The following is a 24,187-nucleotide window of genomic DNA, read 5'->3' as shown; positions in this document are numbered from 1 at the left end:
CACCGTGAACGTGCAATATTACCCGTGGCAATAAAATAATATGGAACTGTAATGCCGGGGGTATATAAACATTCCTTTAACCCCTTTCGGGCCATTTCTTCTGGCCGGCGAAGCTAACCAGCAGGAGCACAAGTGTCAACGTACAAGCACCGGACGGTTTTTATAACTGTCCGTACGTGACTATTCCTCTAACGGTGATGAGGCCGAAATTCGTTAAAGTAAATTGATAAGGTAAGCCATTTCGGTACACACAAGCACTTAAGCATGTGTGAGCAGATATCTCAAAATAAAGCGAAAAAAAAATTCTTCCCCATGACGCGATTATCTTGGACCGTAAAAAAATGCCACCTGAATGAGAAAACGGAAAATGACCACTTGGCCGTATTATATGGTGCTACCCGGAAGAGGATGCGTGTGTCGTCCACGTTTACTACACAGGCTGTTGCTTTATGGAAATGATGAAAATGGCCGGTAAAATGTTTGTTGAGTGGTATTTCATAATTGAATTTCATAAAAATAACTGATTACTCGGTGGTTTTCATATGTTTAACGTTAATAAAGTGCGGATATAGTTTTAGGTATGATTGAAGCTTGATTTTGTTTAAAATATTATAGTTTAGAAAGTGTAACGCAAAAAAAAAAATAAAATACAAACTTAAATTTGAACAAATTTATATGTACGTACTTTGAAGGAAGCGCCTAAATGTAGATAATTGGGATAAATTTGAATTTTTGTTTTAATTCCTTCATCATTTTGTGCACCAAACTGCATGGACTAAACTGTGTTTCTATTTTCACCTTATATTGTGTAACCAAACGATTCAGACTTTAAGATTTGTAGAAAAATAGAGATTGAGAACATCGAAAATAAGGAAAACAAATGTGGCACCAAAGCGAGAACGGAAAACGAAACGGGTGATTGAATATGCCCATTGATTTTAAAGAGCATGAAGAACGATAAATAATTTGATTTTGAAATCAGTTAATGCATATCATCATTACTTTAGAGAAACTGCCAAGCATATTGCGCAAATATGCAGCCGTCTGAACAGTTCCAGCTATTAATGTCTATTTGCATACCTTTGGGTACATCTATTGCAAACCTTTGGGCGCTTAAAAACTATGACCGTCAGAATGATTATTCATTCGCAGTACAACATCGTTAATTGCTTATTATGTATGTTGTTTCGAAATTCAATGTTACATATGCTGTATTATTGTGAAAAATGAAAAAAAAGTATTCAAAGCTAAATTTAACAACACATTTTGAATTTCATTTACCACTCTAGTTTGTTCAACATTTTCACCGGGTTGCAATCGGATGACAATTCTCAAAACTAGAACTTTTCAGGCTGGTCTAGAAATTATCAATGTGAAGGGGGTTTTGAATATGAAATGGATCATTGCATTTGTTACGCCAATTTGTGAATTAAATATTGTATTTCATTGTTTTGACAAATATGATCCATTATATTACCTTTTTCCCCACAAGTTACCATAATTCGTATCGAAGTTCTGTTATTTCCCTGCTATTGTGGTTAAGCGATACTCTCAACTGTCAAAGTATCGTGTCAAATGATTTGAAGGCAAAATCGAATTGATCCAGCCCCGCTTTGCCACACACTTATCTATTATTTTTTTTACCAAATGTTGAACCAGTGCAAAATTTTGCAAACATATTAAGAAATCGGGTTTGCACATAAATGTAGCCGATGTTAAACCATCAAATGGCCGGCCTGGAAGATTACGAGCGGTAAGGGACGAATTTCAAAGATTATCCTTGAAGCAGTGGTATGATTTCGTGCTGTGTTTGTGTAATGCTTGCCACCGTAGGTACCTGGAAGATGACGACGAGTTAGATAATGCGCGGTTCCTCTCGGCTTACAAACAGACACTGGACGATGGGCAGTATCAGTTCATCAACTCAGAGCGAGATCTTACGCTTCCACTGCAAAAGCACAAGAACGTACAGCCCCTGTACGAGAGCCCAGAGGATGGTAAGAACGAAAAAGAGGGGTTTGTTTACATTTCGGTACCATTTCATCATGTTTTTTTTTGGCTTTTGTTTGCTTGTTGGAATTAGAAATATCGTTGCGAAAATACCTTGGTGCAAGCGTTAACCTCATCAGCTTGATAACGGAGAACCTGTTATGCCATCCGTTTTTGGTGCTGCGACGACAGTGTCAGGTGCATCATACAGCCAAACGGTACCACGTTGTTCCGATCACTCTGCTCCCAGTGATTGTGCATCTGCACCAACGGCAGGGTGTTACGACGCTATGGAAAGGCATCGGGAGTGTGCTGCTGGTTCGTGGCATGACGCTGGCGGTGGAGGATGTGATATCAAAGTTTACGCCTTGGCCAAAGTGAGTGAGATCCACAGGGGAAAAATTCGGACAAATAAGTGACTGCAACAATAATGAGATGGATTTTTCTTGTAGGGAAATTAATGCTAAGACTACCGTTAAACAGTTTGGACAACATTTGCTGCTGAAATGGTAAGTTATCGGCAAGGATCATAACGATCTATCACGAAGCTAAGAACTGTATGTGCTATTATGTTCCTCTTCGTTCAGCATAAGCATAGCGGCGGTTGTACCGTTTTATTCTGCATCGCTCGTCGAAACCGTCCAGAGCGATATTGCCAGTGAAAAACCGGGTATATTCGACGTATTTCGCGAGGGAGCTAGTCGATTACTGTCATGGAGCGTACCGCAGAAAGGACGCATGTTACCGGTGTGGGCTTTAGTCGGACCGAGTATTTCCCTCGGACTATCGAAATATGTTTGTCAGTAAGTTATATAAAACGCTGGCTTCTACTGTCCAGTGAGCCTGAGATGAATCATTCCACCCACTTTGCAGGTTGTTCGTGCGCGGAATATCAACGAGAATCATGTGCAGACGGGTAACGTTTTACGAGGAAGGACGGGGTGCACGTACACGAGATTTCGCCGCCCAAAGTCAGGTGATCGAGGTGTACTCTACCATGATCTCGCTGATGACAACCGAGATGATCTTCTACCCGTTCGAAACGATCCTGCACCGGATCCAGCTGCAGGGAACGCGCACAATCATCGATAATCTCGACTCGGGCTACTCGGTGGTACCCATTCTAACCAGCTACGAGGGTGTGATGGATTGCTACCGGCAAACGTTAGCTACCGAGGGTGTTAGCGGCCTGTACAAAGGATTCGGTGCGATGATTCTCCAGTTTGCGGCCCATGTGGCCGTGATCAAGCTGGGCAAGTGGTTCATTACCCAGATTTCCGAGCTGATGTCGAGCAAACCGCCTGCCAAGGTGGTGGAGTTTTACAAGCTAGAAGGTAAAACGCCCGTCGATTCTGCCACGATGTCACGGAGCATTAGCGGCATTAGCTCGCTTAGTGAAGAAAAATCGTAGTTGTGTTGTAATGATTGCACGTTGAAATGAAGAAAATACAAAATATGTTCGTTCAAGTCTTAAACTGCTTTTGAAACGGATGACTTAATGTGTTAATGATTGGATTGGAGAAATAACTTATGAAACGAATCAAATGATTGCATTTAAACTGTTCAACAACTGATTTGAACGCCCTTGAAGGAACTGTCAGCTGGGAGCTGTCAGTCGAAGGGACTGCTTTGTTATTGTTTCGGAACGCAATCAGCGCTTAGAAAGGAGCTAACAGTGGACGCAAAATGGATAATATATTGGATTTGCGGATCATTTGTTGTACATGTTTGAATGTTACGCATAGCACGATTTCGATCTATCATCAAGATTTAAAGTACAATGTTTCATTCGCGGAAATGATCAACAAAATTTGCTTACTGGAGGTACGTTGAATCGCATACGATCGAATGTGGCTGATGTACCAGAACTTATATTTACAGTTCAAACCCAACGATGAATGTCCCGATAAACTGTGTTATACGTGTGCTGATAAGCTGCGAACGGCTTACGATTTTCGATTGATGTGTGACGATTCCAGAACTATTCTTCTTAGGCATCGGAAAAACACCCCGAATTCATCGACAATGGAACTGTCTCAAACTGGAGCTGAAGGACTGAATTCTGAAGGAATCCCCACTCTTTTGTAAGTGCCATTTCTTTACTTTATGTCCATGTAGTGCGCGTTCTTTCAATGATAGAATTTCTATTCTAGGGACACAAGTAACGATTTGATTGAATACGACGGTGAAGTGGAATACCTGGAGGAATATCTTTTAGATACAGAACACACTATACCATCCAGTACAGGTGAAAACTTAGCACAAAATATCAACGATTCAGTCGTTGAAGAATGTATCGACTATGAACCCACCGTTGAGGAACAAAGCATTGCAGAAGAGGATAATAGAATCTTTGAAATAGATGCAGAAAACGAAACAAACCAAGACCAAACCACCGATGAGGACGAAACGCTGGAAAACGAACATCGCTGCACGATTTGTGGTGTCGTTTTAAGCAAAATGGCACACCTACGACGTCACATGAAAGCACACAGCGCAGCCAAACCCCATCGATGTACACAATGCTCGAAAACCTTTACACGATCGGATAATTTACGAGTGCACGAAGCAAATCACTCGCAGGAGCGCAGATTCCACTGTCCGCAGTGTGATCAGTGCTATAAAACCATGAATGCGATGAAGCAACATATGAGCGTACGGCACAAAGGGTTCGTTGAGGCGAACTTCCATGTATGTACCATTTGTAGTGCGTTTTTTAAAACCAAAGAGCAGTTGAACGTACACATGAACAAGCACCGGATCGATAATCGACTCGTCTGCTATGTTTGCGGCAAAACTTTTGTCGATATGCTGCGCTACGATGTACATGTAAAGAAACATGCGACGGCGGATAGCGAACCATTGGAGTGTTTTCATTGCTCGAAACAGTTTCCCAGTAAGGCGCAACTGATGCTTCATATACGGTACTACTCAGCGGAAAAATCGTTCAAGTGCAAATATTGTGAGACAAGTACGACACAAATGATCGCGATTGGAGCAAAATTTGTGGTTTCATTTGTGTTTGTTCCGACTTTACCCTTCGTTGCAGGTTTCTCGCGGAGCACAGATTTAAAAACTCATGAAGACTATCACACGGGTACAAAGAACCATGCGTGTAAAACGTGCGGGAAAAGCTTTCATCGGCGGAACGCGCTGAAAACACATATGATGATTCACACCGAGGAAAAACCTTACCAGTGTTCGCACTGTCCGAAAAAATTTCGCCAGAAGTATGACATGATTACGCACGAGCGTCGCCACACAGGGGAACGGTTCCAGTGCGATATGTGCGTGGAGAAGTTTATTCACGCTCATCAGCTGAATTCTCATTTGAAAATAGTTCACAAATGCGCCGTTCAGTGCCGCAAGCGTGGCGTGACAAAAATTTTTAACGAGCCTGAATTTCACTCTGGATCACCATCGGTCCAAAGTGATCAAGGTAATGAAATCTGAATCTTAATCACCACTTTCATGGTGAGCTCTATTAGCAAAATTGTACAATAAAGTTGTCCAAGTGTGATCCAAGTTTATTTGAAGATTGTATACCGGTAGCACACCTATATCCTATCTAACGCTTCCACCATGATGATACTGTTGCCCCGAATAACCTGCAATGTTAGAAGACGCCGGCTTAGGAGGCACGTTTCTTGCATCGCATCCAAATTGCTTACACTTACCACCATTCCGATGTTGTTACGGGTGCCATCTTTGCACTCCTCAATCGATTCATCAACCACCACGTTCATGAACGGATCGAAACCGCGCAGGATGCCGGACACAACCCGTCCTCCATTGAGCTTCAGCGAAAGCCGCTTGTCCATGTACCTAACAGAACGAAGAAAGTGCGTTAGCTTTGTTTCTACAAATGCTGCAAATCAATGCGATGATTACTTTTTCAACTCTGGCGGATGTGCTTTCGACATTTTTTAGGGAAGGTTGTTGTATATTTTGTCGAAAGGCAAGGAAAATGCACTCGAAGTGGTGGCCGCAAATTGAGAACGCGCGTTGTTTGGGTTTGTTTGACAGTTTGGAATGTGCAGGATGGCAGGTTTGGACAATGGAAGAAAATGACAAGCGCTTCATTCGGGAAGTGAATGTGAGATCTAGATGGCGCTGTTGAAGCTGTAATTTTACAATATCCGACTTAATTTTGTAACTTTTTAAGCAAAATGTCACAGGTTTATGCATTAATGGAGAATCGATTGAATGAATAACTTAGTGAAAATTTGATTCATCAATGATTCAAGATATAATTTTGGCTGTTCAAAATAGCGAATGTCAATGTTGCTGCTTTAAGGACTCCTGAACACTTTTAATCAGCTACGAAGTAGTTACGGTCTCCTTTTAAAAGAATGTATGCATCAAAATAGTAATTTTGTCACAAATTAGCTTATTCACTCAACTTTAGATGTGCACTTTAAAGAAAAAAAAAAGCTGCTAAAATTAACACGCAGAAGCTCTATAGCATTTCAACCAAGGCTTTAACTTCACTGATCAATGCCAGCTTTTTTTTTTGTGAAGCTATAATTCCTCAAAGAAAAATTCCGTAGAAATCCAGCGTGAGAAGAATTCCAATGTATTGTTAATACATTTTCCAAACACCTGGCTTACAGCGCACACCGTGCAGGTTATCAAATATGAATTAAAAGTTTCGCACAAACTCCAATCCGCAAAAGATCACAACTTGTCACGCAGCGTGTTAGCGTGTGAGATGGTTTGAATGCTAGATTATCAAACCAGTCCGGCAGATTCCAAATCAGTCCAAACGGTTGGAAGGAGTTAAGCCGTAAGATGTCGTGTGCGTCTATTTTTTTTCCCGGCAACCCAACCTCATCCCACTCCGCCCGTTTGCATACACTGGATAAGCCCCGATCATGTCAAACGGGTTGCCAATATTAGTCACTATCATCAAACGCTAAGTCGGGTGTGTTCTGGGGAAGCCTTCGTTAGGATTCTCGGAACGGTGTTGACCGAGTCTTGCCTGCGTTGCGGGCAATCGTCCCGGGTTCCGGAGTAAACAAAACAGCAACATAACCGGTACGATGCAGGAATACAAATGACTGCTGCGTGTATCAGCTCGTACGGGGGGATAAGTTGTTTGATAGGTATCCATCCATCTTTGTGGCTTTGGCCAAGGCCAAGGAGTCGGATCTGAGTCGGGATGATGATGGTGATAATGCGTGGAAAAGTTCGACAGAACAAACAAGCCGGTTCGTGTGTATCAGTGGCAAGGGAGTATGGCCACCATCTGCGGCGGGGCTTGGGAAATAGAAAACGCACAAACTTTCCGCCATGTCAACAGTTGTACCAACGTTCGTTGAGCGTCGCATGGGCATGATAGTGTAATGGTTTCATTACTGCACTCGCTACTTGAATGAATTAGGCACTGTAATGAATGAAAAGTGTATTCTCCCAGTACACGGATCTTTAGTTTTTCTACCTCGCAGCGTAGTATATTTAAATCTTGCCCATGTCTGATACGTCTTCGCGCAGCATCTTCGAGGCCTAGCCTAATGCCATTGCACACGAGCGGTTCGATAGACTTTCTTCGCAATCGACTGATGCCGGCGTCGCCGTACAATGACGCCACGATGCCACTCGAAACGGCAGAAATCCTCGCCCGTCGCAAGTGGCGCTCAAGAACCACGCTCGATGAGGGGTTGTAATGCGCACGAGTGACACAATTTCATTTTGCTACTCGTTATTCGCGAGCTCTACTGAATAACTTCCTGCGAGTGAGCACTTCGGGTTGGTGCTGGAATTTGTGAAGGAGGCACAATGGCCAAAGCCTTCTGACGCGTAGATGAACGAGAGAAAAAAAAACACACACACCAAGAACGGTAGAATAAATTAGTTGCAAACTTTGTCAGCACGCTCGTCCGGTAGCGAGGCTGATGGCCGGATATGACAAGGAGTCGAGTGAACAATGTAACTCGTAAGCACTATCATCAGCCTCTAGTGGTGTTGTCAAGCCGTCAGTGCACGTTCCACCGGTTGGAACAGAACGGTTTGGACGGTAGAGCGTTGGCAAGGTGCCGGATATTGGTACGGCTATTAAGCATAACCATTACCAGACATTGGTGGGTTTTCAGGTGCCGAACTGTGACTAATTGAACGGCATCACTGGGAAGGGGTGACTGACGAGAGGTTTGTGTAAAGCTGTCATCACCGAACCACGGCCCAATCGGATACGATGTCTCACCCTGGGTGATGGTCCCATATCACGCGAACACAACGAACGGGGCACGCAAAAACATACCCAAAACCGTTTCGGCTGGTAGGTTGAGGTTAGTGCATGACAAATGATGCCCACTGTAACCGTACGTCGTCTGCTGTTTGGCCTGGAGTAATTGCAATTTAATTGATAATGCAGTTCAATTCCATTTCCCTCGATGGTTTTCCCGGGGCTAAGGTTCCGTCGACTAGCTTGCCCAAGACGCTACACACATACGAGGTGTCTTGCTTCACACAGAAGAGGAAGGGAGGGGGGGGGGGGGGGGGGGGTTCTCCACACAAAAGCCACCAGATGTAATTAATTATGTTCATCTTACCCTTGTCAGTGTGTTGAAGGGCGCTCGGCAAGATCGGAGCAGGTAACGTGTCCGTACGGGGTGGAAAATCAACCGGCATCGGCATCGGCTCGGGACTCGCAAGTGACATTTGATTTGGCCGGGGCTACGAACTGGAAGACCCGGCATCGGTACACTGTGCAGGAGCAACACGTCGAACAAGTTAGTAGTCATACACGTACTCGTAAGTGTGGAAGACAACAAGTCCGCTTCCATTCCACGAATTGTGAGGGCGGTTCGCACACACACACTGTCTCACGTACAGGCACGTCCACGTTGGGGAAAAAAAAAACATCTCCAAAAACCCACAGGACTTTCGGCAACACCTGTTGCTCGGTGATGTTTGCGTTTCATTAAAAAGACGAACTGTTGGAACAAAGTTCGCACACCGCACACAACGTGGAGGGGGGGGAGGGGGGTTTCTATCCCTCGCCCCTAGTGCACCCCAATCCCGTGCTCCGTGGTCCACCTGGGGTGAGTGACGGGAAATGCATTCAAAGCCCGCCATGGGTATTAATTTTTCGCTTTCACACCGAACAAGTTGGCAGCTTTTTGACGCCGGAACCTTCCAGCGAAGCGAGGCCCAACCTCGTGAATTGTGCCCGGAAAGGAAATGGGATTCCTCCTAGGCCGCAGTCAATTATCGTATTTTGGGGATGATTGCTGGAAATGGGGCGGGGTTGCGAATTGTGTGGCGAGGTCGACCGATTGGGTCAGCCACATCGTTTGGCAAACCGGCATAAACTTCTTCATTTCATCGCTCGGTATTGGGACGGGGGGTGTGGCCGGTTTTTTTTTTGCTCCCGTTGGTCCTGTTGGACACCCAAACCAGTTTTGCATTCCCCCTGCAGCGATGCTGTCGCCGGAGCTTTTAACAATCGTTTTCAATTAAATTCAATTACACACTCCACTGGACAAATTCCGCCAGATTCACTGTCCATTTATTAGCGCTTGTGGATACATTCCCCGTGTGCCTCCCCCTCGCACCACAAACCCGTCCACATTCCGGTTGTATATCGAATGAAGTCGAAAGTTTCGCAGGCACAGACGCTTTTCCCCGCGGACGCTTCTCGGTCCGTCAATGAATGCGAATGAATAGAGTTTCAAATAGTTACGAACAAAAAAAAAAAACGGCCGATGGAATAGCGCGAGAAGAAACAGGAAGACGACTGGCCAAAATTCGTGTTGTCGTCCATTGTTTTCGGTTGCGCGAACATGAATAGTACATTGTGTGGGTAACGCACCGGCCACCGGGTCGAGATTAAGTCAAACTCGTTCGGGCGAAGAATACAAGTCACGTTAAGTAATGGTCTGTGCTACGGGTTTGAAGTGGTTTTGTAATGCAACCGAATGGGATCGCTTTGTATTGGCTGTCGACGTGAGGATATTTTAATTAACGTGACTAACGTTAGCAAAAGCCTCGGGGAGCGTTTGACCAAAGGACACCATTGTTTGGTTACTTCCAGGGCACAATGTAAATATACGATTGAATTCAATAAATAGGTATTAAGGATAGGAAAAAAAAAACTATGATTAGTGTAAGGTTTATTCAACAAACTTTGTGATCAAATTTTATTGAACCGCCATAATTCCCTTGCAGTCACGAAATGCTTTTGATATTCAACGCCTAAAAGTATGCAAACATTTTTTTTATTTTAATTTTTCCGATTGTGTGGACATTATTCGAAAGGGACACACGCATCTCATACAAATGTCGGTATTTCGAGGAAGCAATAACCTATTTAAGCTTCTAGGTTGGGTAAAATACCCATTTCGGAGACACTGGAATACATCATGCTGTCTTGTGAGTCTGAATAAACTAAATAAATAACATAAACGTTTTCGTTGACCCTTGGAGGATGCCATCCAGCAAAAAGTAGCACCGCAAGTTGTCTTCTGGCACAACAGTGAGATGAAAATGGAAGAAAGCTATATTTACGAATGGACATATTTACATGTTTGCCCATCTGTGGAGTTTTGCGTTACAGTAGAAACTCTGACTTCTGACTAATTATCATGATTCTGTTTACTAATCATATTGCAAACCGGACCATACTGTTTGACACTCGAATCAAAACGCAGGGCATTCATTTGTCAAATACCCTCAAATGATCAGCATTTTAATGTTACTATTGCTTTTGGGTTGAAGTTCGATTATGAATGGAATAAAAAAGATGCGAAGAAAACGTTTCTGCAATCAATCTCAATGGAAGTTAAATTTTCTTTCATCTTAGCTACTTCTAACCGTCAATGTGACTTCGTCCCCACATTCGACGAAACCCGTGCGGGTCCCACCTAGATGCATGGGGGTTAAAAGGCAGTGTTTATTATGATATGTATGCCCTTAAAATACTTCTAAAATGATTTAAAACATTCGTTCATTTTACGATGGACTGGGGGAGAGAGTAAATTTTGCTTTATTAATTTATACATTAAGGGATAAATTTTGAGCAAAAAATGTTTGCTTCCAATAGCCAATGCAAACATGTGACTACGCATTGCACAAATGGGTACTGTTAATCGTTCCTTATTTAATCTTTAATTTACTCAGTAAATTAATAGAAGGGTGCCACGTAACGTTATTCTGACAAAACGCCTGAAGTTATGCAATTTAACGTATCAAAAAACCTCGTATGTTTCGAAAAACAGCTTGTTCAAAAGGGTAGAATCCTAATACATACGTAAAGTACCGACGTAATCTGGGTGCAAATATTACAGGTACAGATCAATTTTCTGTGTTGAAAAAAAAAAAAACGCCAACTGGAAATTTTTAAACACGAGGTATGCCCAAAAAATGCTTCCGTTGGAATAATCCACTGCTTACACGTGCAGTGTTGATCCGACAGACAGTAAATTGATTCGATACTTATTCCGCCCACATACGGAATGTTTGATTGATTTTATTTATTCTGTACTCGCTATAAAACACCCCATTCCCCCCAATCGCCGAAGCCGCATTCTGTCACCGAGGCCGATCGAAACGCGAAAAAGCATGAGATGCAATGCCTTTTTCGGTGCAAGCATATGTGAAATTCGGCAATGGAGCGTCCTGGTGTAAGCCTCCGGACGAGCGTATCGCGCCCCATCTGTGTGGTGTAAGAACGCGTGGAATAATAATTCACAACTGTTTACGGGCGAATTACGTATGCAGAGCGTGAGATGATGGAGTCAATTAACTCCGCACAAGTCGACACCGGGTGGGTGGCGTCCGGGAAAACCATGAGAGGGGGCAGTGCGGAATTGAGCTTGTGGTGACATAATCAACTACCTCGTCCCGGTACTAAGTCCGCTACGGAAGAAGAGTATATTCGTTATGGAAAAGCCATTTTTGGTCTGGTTTTACACTGCATGGCTCATCCTGACTGTGTGCAGCGTTCACCGTGCTTGATTGGGCAGAAGCTTTTTTTTTATTCGTCGAAAAAAAAATATGCCAAACGAACCTTTTAGCGTGGATGGGCTGAAGATTATGAATGTGGTTTATCGGAGGGAACAAAAAGTGGAATCAATACGCACTACGCATTCTCCAGATCTGGAGGATCATCTGCAATCGTACGTCATACCGAAGCAACGAGACAAAAACGCACCCTTAAAACGCTCTCCCACCCTGAATGGGGCATTGCATTGGTGTTCTGAGTCTTTTGGGGCACGGAATTTAACTGATTGCCTAGTGGAGAAAGAGAAGCAAAAAAATTGTTCCATTCGCGGAATGTTGCGTGGGTGCAATTGTAAGGGTAGCCATTCTATGTTTTGCTTGCCTATTGGAATCCAATTTGATAAATGCTGCCCACAATGGTACGTTTCCGATGATGGCAATGGTTTTATTTGGGGCACGGAGAATGAAGATTGCCCAACAGAAGAATGCGGCATTTGAATAATTACTAACCCCAACTTCATTTATCATTCCGGTACGATACATACATTCGTTCTACACAAATAAAACGAGATACGCAAATAGGAAGATCAATACGAAACGAAACGGATACTATTTGAGCAGCAACGGTCTCCAGACAATACCGTTTTTCAATCCTAATTGCAAAACCCAGTGCCAGTGACCAGAGCGGACGAACGTTCATCCATCGCTCCAAGTTGTTGTGATTAGATTTTCATGACAGTTACAACTTCACTTTGATTACTTTTTCAAACTCGAACCTCTTTTCGATTTGGCAAACAATCTGCCGCCGGGTACGGAACACCATGAATTCCGTAAGCGTAGAAATGAGAACCAGGTTCATCTTCCGGTCCCGTGGCACGGTGGGGAACACAGCAAACGCTCCGGGTGCGCTGATCGGTGCAATAAATCATTTACTTGTTGTACTTTGACAAGTGAGCCGTATTGAGCTACGGTACCGTCTGGTGCTACATGCCTGCCCGGTGGAGAGCAGCATCGGTAGTAAGTTTCATCTCACTGTCACTGTCGGTACGAAGCAATGTCAAATTATCCCTAACGGCAAACGGGCGAACGATTCAATCGAACGAACCGGTTTTGCTGTACGTGTCAATGACTTTCCGATGGGCCTCGATGATGGAACCAGTATGGCTTATCAACCGATTCCAATGCCCAGCAGCTTCATCGTACGGTGAGTCTCTTTGCCTAATTAGTAGCAAGTGCGTGTGATGCTTATGGCTCTATTTTGGCAATGTGGTGTAGGCAGAATCGAGAAAGGCTCTATTTCGGGAGGCGTGAATGCGATTTGCAATCGGAAGCACACGAGGTGTTGGATTGTTTCACATCCGGAAAAGTCTTGTACATGGAAAGTCCACTGCTAGGTTCATTTGCTCATGTCTACAAAGCTGCTTTGTTACATGAATCGTATACTTTTAGGCGCTATTCTTGCCTCTTGCCCATGTTGAGACAAGGGTCTGACATTCGCATCATGATGATTCGAACATCACATCCTCCCGGTCACTGTTAGGATGTATGAGCTGCCAAACAGCATCTCTTCTTCGGACATTGGCCAAAGAGAGTCCACATTATCGCTAGATAATGTAGTGATTATATTGAAATAAGACTTGGCGCATATAAAAGACTTTCCGGCCAATCCACCTAGATAACGGAACTCATCTATCACGTCGAGATCGAGCCGTGTTATGGTGACATTTATGACTCCGATTATATTAACGCTACAACATCAAAAGAAACAATCCATGCTTGTTTTCTCATTTCGCACCTCGGGTTTCAACATGCGCGCCTAAAGGTATGCAAAAATTATTGCATCATAACGCTTACTGTACAACATTGGCCATTCAGCATTGCAAATCACGCGTTTCAAAGCAAAACGATCATGGATCACGAGCACGAGCGTGCAATAAATATGAAACTATTCTTTTAGTACGATTTTCAGATGAAAATAAAAACTAATTTTGTGCTGTAAAGGCGATTTCCGTTCTAAAAACAGTAACCGTCAAAACTTACATCTTATGTTGTAAATAAAAGAGAGACAGAGAGAAACATACATCAGTACGTATAGAACACACACACACACACACAATCTGCTGTTGGAAAAGTTGTACATAATGAGCCCCATATGCAGTGGTTCTGTATGAACCGCACGATAACGAAAACAAGCACCAGCAAAATCAAACTTTTTGATGTGTTCGGATTGATCGTTAGTAATTGGATTCCTTACGATGCGTATTCCCGGATTCAATCGTTCGCACAGCTCTCCCGCCAGGGGAATGCTATCCGTTTTATATCGTCCCGTATTAGTATCGGCGTTTGGAGAAACTTTTCCCCAAAGGATGGTTCATATCGGAAACTGACCTTGGTGCGGTGGAATGTAGCAACAAAGTTAGTGGGTAAGTTTACACAGTAGAAGCAGTAGAACAAAACTACACGAGTTGTAAAGTTATTCGGGTCTGGGTCTGTGTTATCTCTTTGGATGCTTCTTGGTAGCTTCTTCCTTCTACATTCATCCAACTGCGGAGAAGCTACATCGGAAAACGTTCACCAGTGACATAAACATACTAATTTAACTTCCTTAAAATGCCGTTCAAGTGAACGCAGCGCACGATTGATGTTCTTCGATGCTGATACGATAGAATAAAATAGTTTCGATTCGGTGTTTGCTGGTGAGTAGACAGAAAGATAATTTATTTCCCAACATGCAGAAGTGCAAAAAAAAGTTTACTTTGTATCGATTAAATCAGCTCCGTCAGCGGTTCTGGTTAGCAGCCGGAAACGGGCATCAGTTTGTCGGCTAGCGTAGCCATCCATCTTGCCATGGATACGGATACCGCCCACTAATGACAGGTTCATTTCCGCTGACCTTAACCTGCAAACTAGATACTAATGATACTAATTAACGTGCTGCCCTTTTTCTGCTCGCCTTGCCTGGCGCCTGAAACTATGCAAAACAAACAAACGGAATAGATTGGTCGTTTAAAGGCTAGTTTAACTGTAATTAAAATAGTTTGACTTAATTTCTCGACTCAATCACACCGGGCTAAAGCTTAAAATAGTACCCAAACGATTTGTTTTGTGTTTAAATCTGCTGTGTTGTGCAGTAGAAACATTTCCCAACAGATGGAAGCACAGGAATGGAAAAGCTGCCCGTCAACCGGTAGAATAATGATCGGTTCAATAAATCTAAATTGTAAATGCTAACAGGCCCGAGACAAACGGAGCTTCTCAACCTTCCCACTGGAGGTGCGTCCGGGAAAAGCCAAAGATGTACCACCGTACCGTTTCGGTTACGGTAGAAGGTAATTAAAAAGGGATTAATCAGACACTGGGAAATTGTCAAATGGGAGTAGGAATGAAAGGGAACCACCGCACAGGAGACACAGCACAGGCTTTCGGATTATCAGCATTAAAGCAAATGTTTCGGCTAATGTGCATGGGAAAGTTTTGTGCGTGTTCCGTATTTTCCCGACCCGTTTCCGTTTGCTTGACACAAAAGAAAACAGGCCTAACCGTAACGAATAAAAAGAGGCTGTCATGTTTTGGTTTTATTATTTTTTTTCTTTTATTCTGTACTTAATTTCGTAATGAAGCCCCAGCATAAAAGATAATCGTGAAAATCATTTTACATCTTTTCTGATTCGGTTGAGTGATGTTTGTAAGGTGCCGGGACTGACCGACTTGTACCGGTTGGTTGCATTTGTGTGCGAAGATACTGCTTAGAACTTAAATTCGGGTGAGTTTATTTGCACGGTCTGTTAGGTTGATTTAATTAGGGAATTTTCGTTTATTAAAAGTAAGATAATAAATGGACTGAAGAACGCTCAGGTGATGTTTAAGCTAAGTAAGTATTCTTACAAATCTGCGTGAACTCAATCCCAACTTTGAGCAATTATTGCACTGTAAACAATAAGCAATTATATTGAGGTCATTTCCTTTAACATAGTTTAAGAAATAGAGTAAAAACCACAATGTAAAACTGAGTATAAATAAAGATGCCTCAGCTCAGAAAGAACAGAACCGTTTGGACCGTCTGAGCTAGATATTACTCAACCAAACCTTACGTCCTCTCATTACAAGAGCTTTGAGTGTCCCCCTACACAAGGTAGGGCCTCAATGTCTCCAACAGTCGAGTAGAAAAATCTTCTTAGAGTTTTGACAAAGCACCCGATCGAACGATCGAAGTTCTTTCGTCCGATCGTACGATGTCAGCGTAACTGATCTACACACCGGAAAGTGTGATCCGAGTGTACCCGTTGGTAAGAAATGTGCAGGTAAGCCCGTTTACAATAAGGTATTTTAGAAGAAAAATAGAATCAGAACATAGCCTGAGGTTATAATTTTTAAGGTTTGTCTATGAAATTCCCCACGTTACCGTCACATGCGGGACGATGTACTAGGAAAGAGAAGCTAAAAGATTGCATACATTCAGGATTAAATGTAATTGAAGATTAGAAGAGAACATATCGCACATGTGGACTGGAAAACCCCCTGGCATTATGCAATTTGCATGACAAAACAGTGATAATACGATTTGGAATAATGTTTCTCATATTATATATTGCATAATGTTAGAACATTTATTCAATCCTTCTATTGTCTATTATATCGGTTCCTAAAAAAGTACAAACTGTACTTTTACGGGAATTGTATACTTACTGCTAGACGGGTATCTGCGAATATTATAATAATATTATAATAGCGGACCGCTATAACTCGGGAAAAAAATCCGCGTATCTCGAATAGTTAAATAGTTGACTTCCTTGATTATAGTTGACTTTAGTTGATTAAAATAAACTAAAAATAAAGGTTTTATATGATAAGAGTAAAAGAAAAGTCACTATATTTTTCGGACACAGTCGTATTTCTGTACGAATATGCTGAATGTAATTTATTGCCATTCAATTCCAACTGATCGCATTGCTTTCTGCTCACTTTCGATCCACTGCTGACCATCATTAGAAACTCCCAGAGTGTGGCGAGAAAAAGATGGTTCAATTATTTAAAGTTCTGACGGAAGTAGACCGGAGAGAAAAATCGCTTTCAACCAGGTATGCTTAATCCCATCTTGGCGGTGACGAAGGTGCCAGAAATGGTTCAGTTGCGCACCTGATGCGAAGTGCAATCAGTTTCCCATGAAAAGAAACCGGACGTTCGCTGCAAATCGCCCTCTACTTAGCACGCCCATTATGCCCCGGGACGCACTGAGGGCCAGTAAGTCGGACTCCGACTCGGTGTAGTACTGCTGGTGGACAGAGAAAGATTGCTTTTAGCACCACCACCATCATCGCCGTTTGCCGCTAAGTTGCATTCGAAATCATGGCTGTAAAGCGGATTAGAATAAGGTAATCGGCAAGTCGATCGAACTGTACGTACAGCTGGATCGCACCTCGAATACCGAATGCCGCTTTACCCGTACCTGGCAATGTGGTGGGCAAACGATTTCCAGTGGTTGAATAAACCTGCTCTGGTCAGTTGGTGGGGCGCCCGACGAATGTGGTCCGGGTATGGCTGTCAAATTGCTTTTTAAAGCCGGCCTTGGCCACTTCCGTTCGATTGCTTCCGAAAGGTTGGTTCAGATAAATAAATAAATTAAATTTGACCACTATGCTGAATGGCGTTTTGATGAAGCTCTAGCAGTGAGAGAAAGAGAGAGAGGAAGACACAAGGGATAAAAAATGAACAGTGTGATGGATTAAAACGAGTTGTGTTCAGATTTGATTTGCATTCCGGGAAAAATGACTTAGGAAAGAGGGGATGTATACTGGTAAGAATGAGAGGATCAGTATTCGTCGAAATATTTTGTGAACTCAAGTTGGTGTTTTTTAAAAGTCTGGAAGTAGTGAAACGCTTGACGGGTTTCCCATGTTTCCTCTCTGATGAGGACTTAATTGCATGCCATACGTTAAACAAGCTTCCCAGGTGGAAGGTGTTTAGGAAATAGTTTTAATATGTCAACTGCATTGTGCTTGAAGCCGCACCAACCGCACCAGCTAGTAGAAGTAAGAGAACGCGCTTAATGAACGATCTTAGTAGCTGTTAAGAGGGCTTCAACATGAGCAGCAAGCTAATAGAAATTCCTCAACACAAAGAACGTCTCAGGAGTTATGTGTTTGTGGCATAAATTCATACACACCCAAAATGATTGGCACACCGAATGCATATATCACACATCGACGTGCCGGCAATTTTCCATCCATGTGCACTCCAGCGTGGAAATTGTGTTCCTTCTCCTCCATTCTTCCTGCTCTTTCATCCACCGCCATAAAAAAAACCGCATCCGTTTCACACTAATACCAACGCAAAGCCACGAATTGAGCTGCTCGATGGCTTTGTTGTTTCTGAAACAGTGGAACGACTGTTACGTGACAAATTTTCTGCAAACGCAAAATATTTCCCCACTCTGGTAGTACAGTGCCGACCAGTGAAAAAGGCACAACCAGCATGAGACGAATGCTTAAGAGAGTTTGTCACGTACTGGCGCGGGGGGCTAGTGGCTATGTTTTTTTTTCGGGAGGAGAGCTTTGTTCGAATGGTGCTTTAGCAAAATGCTGATATTGGGTAAGAAATAATACAGCACATGGCAAATGAGAAAGGATTCCTGCGGGATGGCTCAATGGTTTTTTTGCTGCTGGTGCGGGGAATACCATAATGCTGTATTGTCGTTTGCGGGGCAATGGATTGGAAAATATCGGTAACCGGAATTCGACGTACAAATGCCCGGACTGAAGGAATTCTGAGTGCTGGTGAAGGATTGCAAAGTATGCTCCATTTATTTTGCGTCCCGAGCGCTCTAATCAAGAATGCGAGCTGCGAACACTTGCATTGATCAATAATCAATTATTTGGTAGGAAACAATACATCTGATAGAATAATTGAGGCTGAAAATGTTAACCAATATCCGGGTTAATGATACATAGTATTAAGTTTACTAGCGTTAAGAAGTATTGAATTCATTACTTCATCGCAAAGGAATATTTCGTTCACATTCCTTTGATGTTAGTAGATATGTAGATTGATCTCCACATTCATTTATTGTTCACCTCTGCAGTTGATGTTTCGTGAGGTGAATAGCGCCAAAAAGTATGCAATTAATAATGTAAATATTTGTTTTACGGTTTACCTCAAAACATTACAATCCAAATGTTTTGGTCCTGTTTAATAATTATTTTTTTTTCAATTTATATGTTTGATTAAGTTTATCTATTTTTAGGGCTATTGCTTAAACAAAACAAAAATCAAATATAATATTTCATATCGAGTAAGTAGACAGTATTATAAAAAAATGTTAAATAATTGCAGGAAAGTGTATAAGAAGTTATAGTTTTTCACAAAGTTTGAGACAAATTCATCAATGATGTAAAAATTCTCATCCCCTACCGAAGTTTTAAGCAGCAACATGAAACCGATGATTTTAATGATGAGAAATGACTGACTGACTGTTGGCGAGTTTCATATTCTGGCCTTAAACGAAACAGCAGTCTGAACATTCGGCAGCAGGTCATGGGTAATATATGACACTATTCTGATGTCCCCGTATGCAAATGATGACTTTCCGGGAGTAAATTCGGGGTGTGAACTCTCTGCGTTCGGTATATTCTTTGAATAATCACCATGATCGATTCGGCATAACAAACGATCCTAGGAGCTCAAATTGGATTTTATTCAGCATATAGAATGGGAGCAACGCTTCCCGCATGTGATGCTTTTTTGGCTGAAAATTTACAACGATTTCGTGCTGAAATATAAACAACGTAAGTAAAACAACTTAAATATAATGATGCGATATCGTTAGCAGATGTTCCAATGAACCAATCAACGGGACACATGAGTTCTGACAGTCCTGTCCGTAATATATCGGTGGCAAAACGCGTTAAACTTACTAAGTGAGTCAATCAAACAAACGCGCCTGAATGTATGCAACTCACCACTCAAAATGTTTTGAGTTGACTGTATCAAAACGAATAAAAAAAACTTATATATTCCCAACGGGTTGTTCTTTCCATTCAGTTTATTATGGTGCGCTATTTAAAGTTCGTATAAACTACTTTTATAAACAACTTCATCAGCAACAACATACAGCATCGTTTCAAAGCAATATGTACTGTGAGCGTATTTCAGTAAAATGTACTCTCGATGGTTCCAATCGAATTTGGCTTAGATTGAAGTTTCTCCTCGGAAGCGAGCAATGAAACCGATTTCTTTGTCCCGCTTGTGGTTGATTGAAGTTTATTTGGAAACTTTCACTGCACAATAATAATAACCATCAGTGCCATCATAACGGCCAGCCACCTTGGTAAGTATCTATTTGTCAGCCAAGTGTGGTGTGGCGGTTTTCCGATAGAACCATGTGACAATAGTCGCTCGACGATAAGGATAACCATTTTCCCCCGATAAACCTCAAGCGGACATATATACGCACACACACACGTCAACGTTATCTGCGTTGTGGGCGACAGTTGTAGTCGGTTGCGCTCGGTTTACGGTACGTTCAACTTTACCCATGTCAGAAAAGTTTACCCACGTGTTACTGCTTCTGGTGCTGATTGACTCACGGGAAACTTTTTCTCTCTCCCGAGATCCATCCATCGGTGGGATGCGGTGGGTTCCATCCCATGAGAATGGTAGTGCACCGGGCGGTGGCCCTTTTGGGTGGTCCCTGATCGTATTGAAGAAGCAACGAGGGTCTTAATTGGGCGGTCGTGAAGGACGTGATGCGGACGGCAGAAGATGCCTGCAAAAGTAATTAGACCCCAGCATGTACGGGTATTGTGTCGTGCGCATACCACCCGGGTTCGAGATCGGGCTGCCCACAGATTAAACATGTTTCGCAACTAATTAGGCCGTTGTAAAGTATTGGCTTAAAGATGTGTGGATGTGTGGGGCGGTGTGTTACTGACCAACGATCTGGTATCTGGTGCGAGTGCAAACTGAGTTCGAGTGGTATATCAGATTTCAAACAGCTACTGTCAGGAAACATTAGACCATAAGAATAGCATATGGGTGCAGTAGAATTCAACGAAAACCATCACTGCACACGAGTTGTTGATTTTCGACACCAAACATAACGCACTTCCGATTGTAAAACAACGTACCGGGCAATGTTTCACACCTTTCCGGTAGTGTTGTTTGTGTTTGCACGGCTTACTAGCGCCGCGTTTGCACCCGAAACAATGTGTTGTTCCGTGTGGCTCAGCTGTAAATGAGCTGCTAGATATCGATATAAGATTAAATCGGGGCACCACTAATCGCGGACCGGTGGCCGCTCCTGATGGCCAATATCTCGTGCGCTCTGGGTCCGGTGGTTGATTAATGTTAGCTTAGCGTTGGGTAGAGTTTTGCATTTCCACAAACCGTGCAACGGATGCAGGTCCGTCCCAGCACGCGTAGAACCGTACACCGGTAGCGGTGGTCGTAATTGTAGAAATTTCAATTAATATTTCAAGCCACTTGTTTAGGGCGGTACGCTCGGAGAGTGTAGGAATCGGCCGGGTCGATACTGGGTCGGACCAGTCCGAGGCTATCCGGTTTTGCACGGGAAATGTTGAAATATCGTGCGGCTGGCCTGCCTGGCTGGCCGGTACCAAGAACGCCACGAACGATTGCTGAATAGCTTTTCATCTAATACACCGTGCGGCCGGATTAAAAGATAACAAACTGTGTATATTAATTTATGAAATGCCTACACGGAATAAATTATAAGCGTTCGGGTGTAGGGATTCGGTTGAGCATTTTAATAGGCGTTTTGTCGGTTCGGTTGAGGAGAAAAAATCGCCAGAACGCAGGAACAACGGATAGGCGTGATTTACCGTTTTTTTGTTGTTGTGTGGAACAGATCTGTTTGAACGGTACGAAAAAATAGAGATTCGAATTGTTAGCCAAATCATTCAGTTAGCATACGTTTTACTTGCACCCTGCAACAATAAAGCTATAACGCCTAGAGTTATGCAATAGCGAGCAATAAAACGCACTTATTTATATCATCTCACTGTGTGTTATTATGCTATTATTTTAATCGGGGGTCGGTAAAATACGGGCCGTGGGTCAAATCCGGTCCGGACAGTAGATTTTCTTTAGGCCCGACACAAATTTTTAAGAGACCTTAAAAACAGCACAACATGACTTTACCACGAACAATATGTAATGGTGAATCATCACCCATATGGAATGTGTCATTTTTGTTAATATTTTCCAACAAAATTTCTGGCCGGTCTGAAAGCTTACTAAGCTTACTTATGCTTCCCGAACGAATGTATCCGTCTTTTAAAAGTACAGCACGCATACAGTGATGATGGCAGTTGTGTTTAAGAGTGATTCCACACGTAATCTAATCCAAAGATTATCAAAATCATGTGACAGTTCTTGAACGTGGTTGAGTTTGGAATGTTTTCAATTTCAGAGTTTGGAATGATTTGGTCACCAATCTGTACGTCACTCCTGTGTGTATTGGGATTTGTTTACGCTTTGACCGTTGTGCTAAATTTTTAAGTACTCGCTTCTAAAATTGTCCCCCATTTTTTGAACTTGCCTAGAATGTAATTCAATGTTGTTGAAGCAACAACAAAATCTTTGCATAACCTAAAAGTTTAATGTAAATTGAGTAAAAAAGTGTACTGCTTGGATCCAGTACGATAAATCAACTTCGGGCTCGACGAGTAAAGCTACAGTGCAACGATGTTGTTTGCCAATGACTTTCTCGGGCAAAGCAGCTAACGGGTTAGTTGGATCATGGTCAATCCTTTTGATAAACATCTGCTACATGGGGGAGTCGTAAACAAATGCTGTCTATGTTATCAGCGTATGCCAAGATCCGGATTGACTTACATTAGATGGTCCCTAAAGTTAAAACAAAATAAGTGATTGCGGTAAAAAATTATATGAAATATTTTAATTACTTCAATCATGTTTAATGTTCCTCTCCTTATTTCACCATGTTTCTTATAGCTTAATAAGGCTGAATGTTGCAATAACAGTTGTAAAGTGCAATAACGATTGCAATTGCAAAGTAGGGATCGTTTTTTTAGTGTATGGCTGTGTATATAAAGCATCATATTTTTCCAGATTGGTAAGTGTAAAAATGGGGATTGGAAGGTTTATTAACGTATTGCTTTTATTTCAGGCATTTCACTCATAATTTTTTTTCTAAAATTTTCCCTTATTTGGAATGAAATCGTGAAAAGCAAATACTCGGTAAGTGAGTGCCATGCAACAACACTCCAGCACAACGGTCTGACAAACCACTCCTATGTGCACATCACATCATGATCAAAAAAGGAAATGCTCTTCGCTCGTGTCGGGTCAAAAGTTGGACAAGCGCCATACGAACAACTTTGCAGTAAAATTAAATATGTGCCATCACGGTAGCGTGAGTGTGTGTGTGTGTGTGTGTGCAAACCTAAAGCCCCATAAATAATGTGCCTGGGGTCCGGCCCCCTTAGGAACCGAAACCTCGAACGCTGGATCCGACACATTCGGGCTGGCTTTTTAAACAATTCGTTTGCCCAAATCACAACCGTTCCGACTGTTGGCGCTGGTGCGTACGTACCACTTGCTCACCGATGCTGGCAACTCACTTTAATTGATGGTGTACATGCCATTTTTCGTGTGACATCATTTTCATGCAGTTTTTCCGGTTTCCGGCAACTGCCGGCAGCTCAAGGATGCGCCGGGCGTAATGCGAGCAGCAGACGGCGATGGGCCCCTTCGAAACCGTGGCACAGTATCTAACAGTATCTCCGCACCGTAATCGGGTATGGTATTGTTTTCCGAGAAAACATACATCCTCAACCTGCACGTGCTCACTTACCCCTGTGGGAGGTCGTTCTCGGATTTCACACGCACATACCGTGCCGTGTACCGCCGTGTCGGAGAAGAAATGCCGTATCCGTACCGAAACACGATGGCCCAAGTGCAGCACCGAGTTTTGATACGTCGTGATGCAACTAAATCACACGGAAAAGAGTAACTGTTCGGGGCGCTCGGTTCGGCTTTCGGTACATGTATGTACGATCGCTAAACTCAACAACCCGTAAAACCCACCGGTCAGCCACAAGGCCGTACCATGTTTAGTGCTGTCGACCGCTTCCATCTCCCCCCTCACCCCTCCCCAGATCCGTTCAACCCGTTCGGCAACTACGCTAAAGTTAAACAAAAATTTCACAGCTTTCGCTCACACTGCATCGTTTCATCCTTCCGCGAAACGGGCCGTTTGAATTTGCTATATTTTCCA

At 42.8% G+C, this 24,187-nt stretch overlaps 3 protein-coding genes across 3 annotated transcripts; 2 read left to right on the top strand and 1 right to left on the bottom strand.

Annotated features, from left to right (window-relative positions):
* The first annotated feature begins 1,712 nt into the window (after positions 1-1,712).
* Positions 1,713-3,400, top strand: LOC128707874 (mitochondrial outer membrane protein SLC25A46). The gene is made up of 6 exons (XM_053802832.1): positions 1,713-1,753; positions 1,834-1,997; positions 2,084-2,366; positions 2,442-2,498; positions 2,577-2,792; positions 2,863-3,400. Exons 1-6 carry the CDS (start codon positions 1,713-1,715, stop codon positions 3,398-3,400), a joined length of 1,299 nt encoding a protein of 432 aa, XP_053658807.1.
* A 275-nt stretch (positions 3,401-3,675) lies between these two features.
* LOC128717797 (gastrula zinc finger protein XlCGF46.1-like) lies at positions 3,676-5,442 on the top strand. Its single transcript, XM_053811474.1, has 4 exons — positions 3,676-3,813; positions 3,871-4,073; positions 4,143-4,960; positions 5,039-5,442. Exons 1-4 carry the CDS (start codon positions 3,676-3,678, stop codon positions 5,440-5,442), a joined length of 1,563 nt encoding a protein of 520 aa, XP_053667449.1.
* Positions 5,443-5,546: 104 nt separating this feature from the next.
* Positions 5,547-5,912, bottom strand: LOC128719863 (probable small nuclear ribonucleoprotein G). Its single transcript, XM_053813502.1, has 3 exons — positions 5,881-5,912; positions 5,667-5,814; positions 5,547-5,597 (listed from the first exon to the last, which is right to left on the bottom strand). Exons 1-3 carry the CDS (start codon positions 5,910-5,912, stop codon positions 5,547-5,549), a joined length of 231 nt encoding a protein of 76 aa, XP_053669477.1.
* Between the last annotated feature and the right edge of the window lie 18,275 nt (positions 5,913-24,187).

The sequence above is a fragment of the Anopheles marshallii genome, chromosome 2 (genome assembly GCF_943734725.1).
Source record: "Anopheles marshallii chromosome 2, idAnoMarsDA_429_01, whole genome shotgun sequence".
Lineage (NCBI taxonomy): Eukaryota > Metazoa > Arthropoda > Insecta > Diptera > Culicidae > Anopheles > Anopheles marshallii.
Note: the sequence above shows the minus strand (reverse complement) of the source record. Positions and strands in the feature narration are given on the sequence as shown.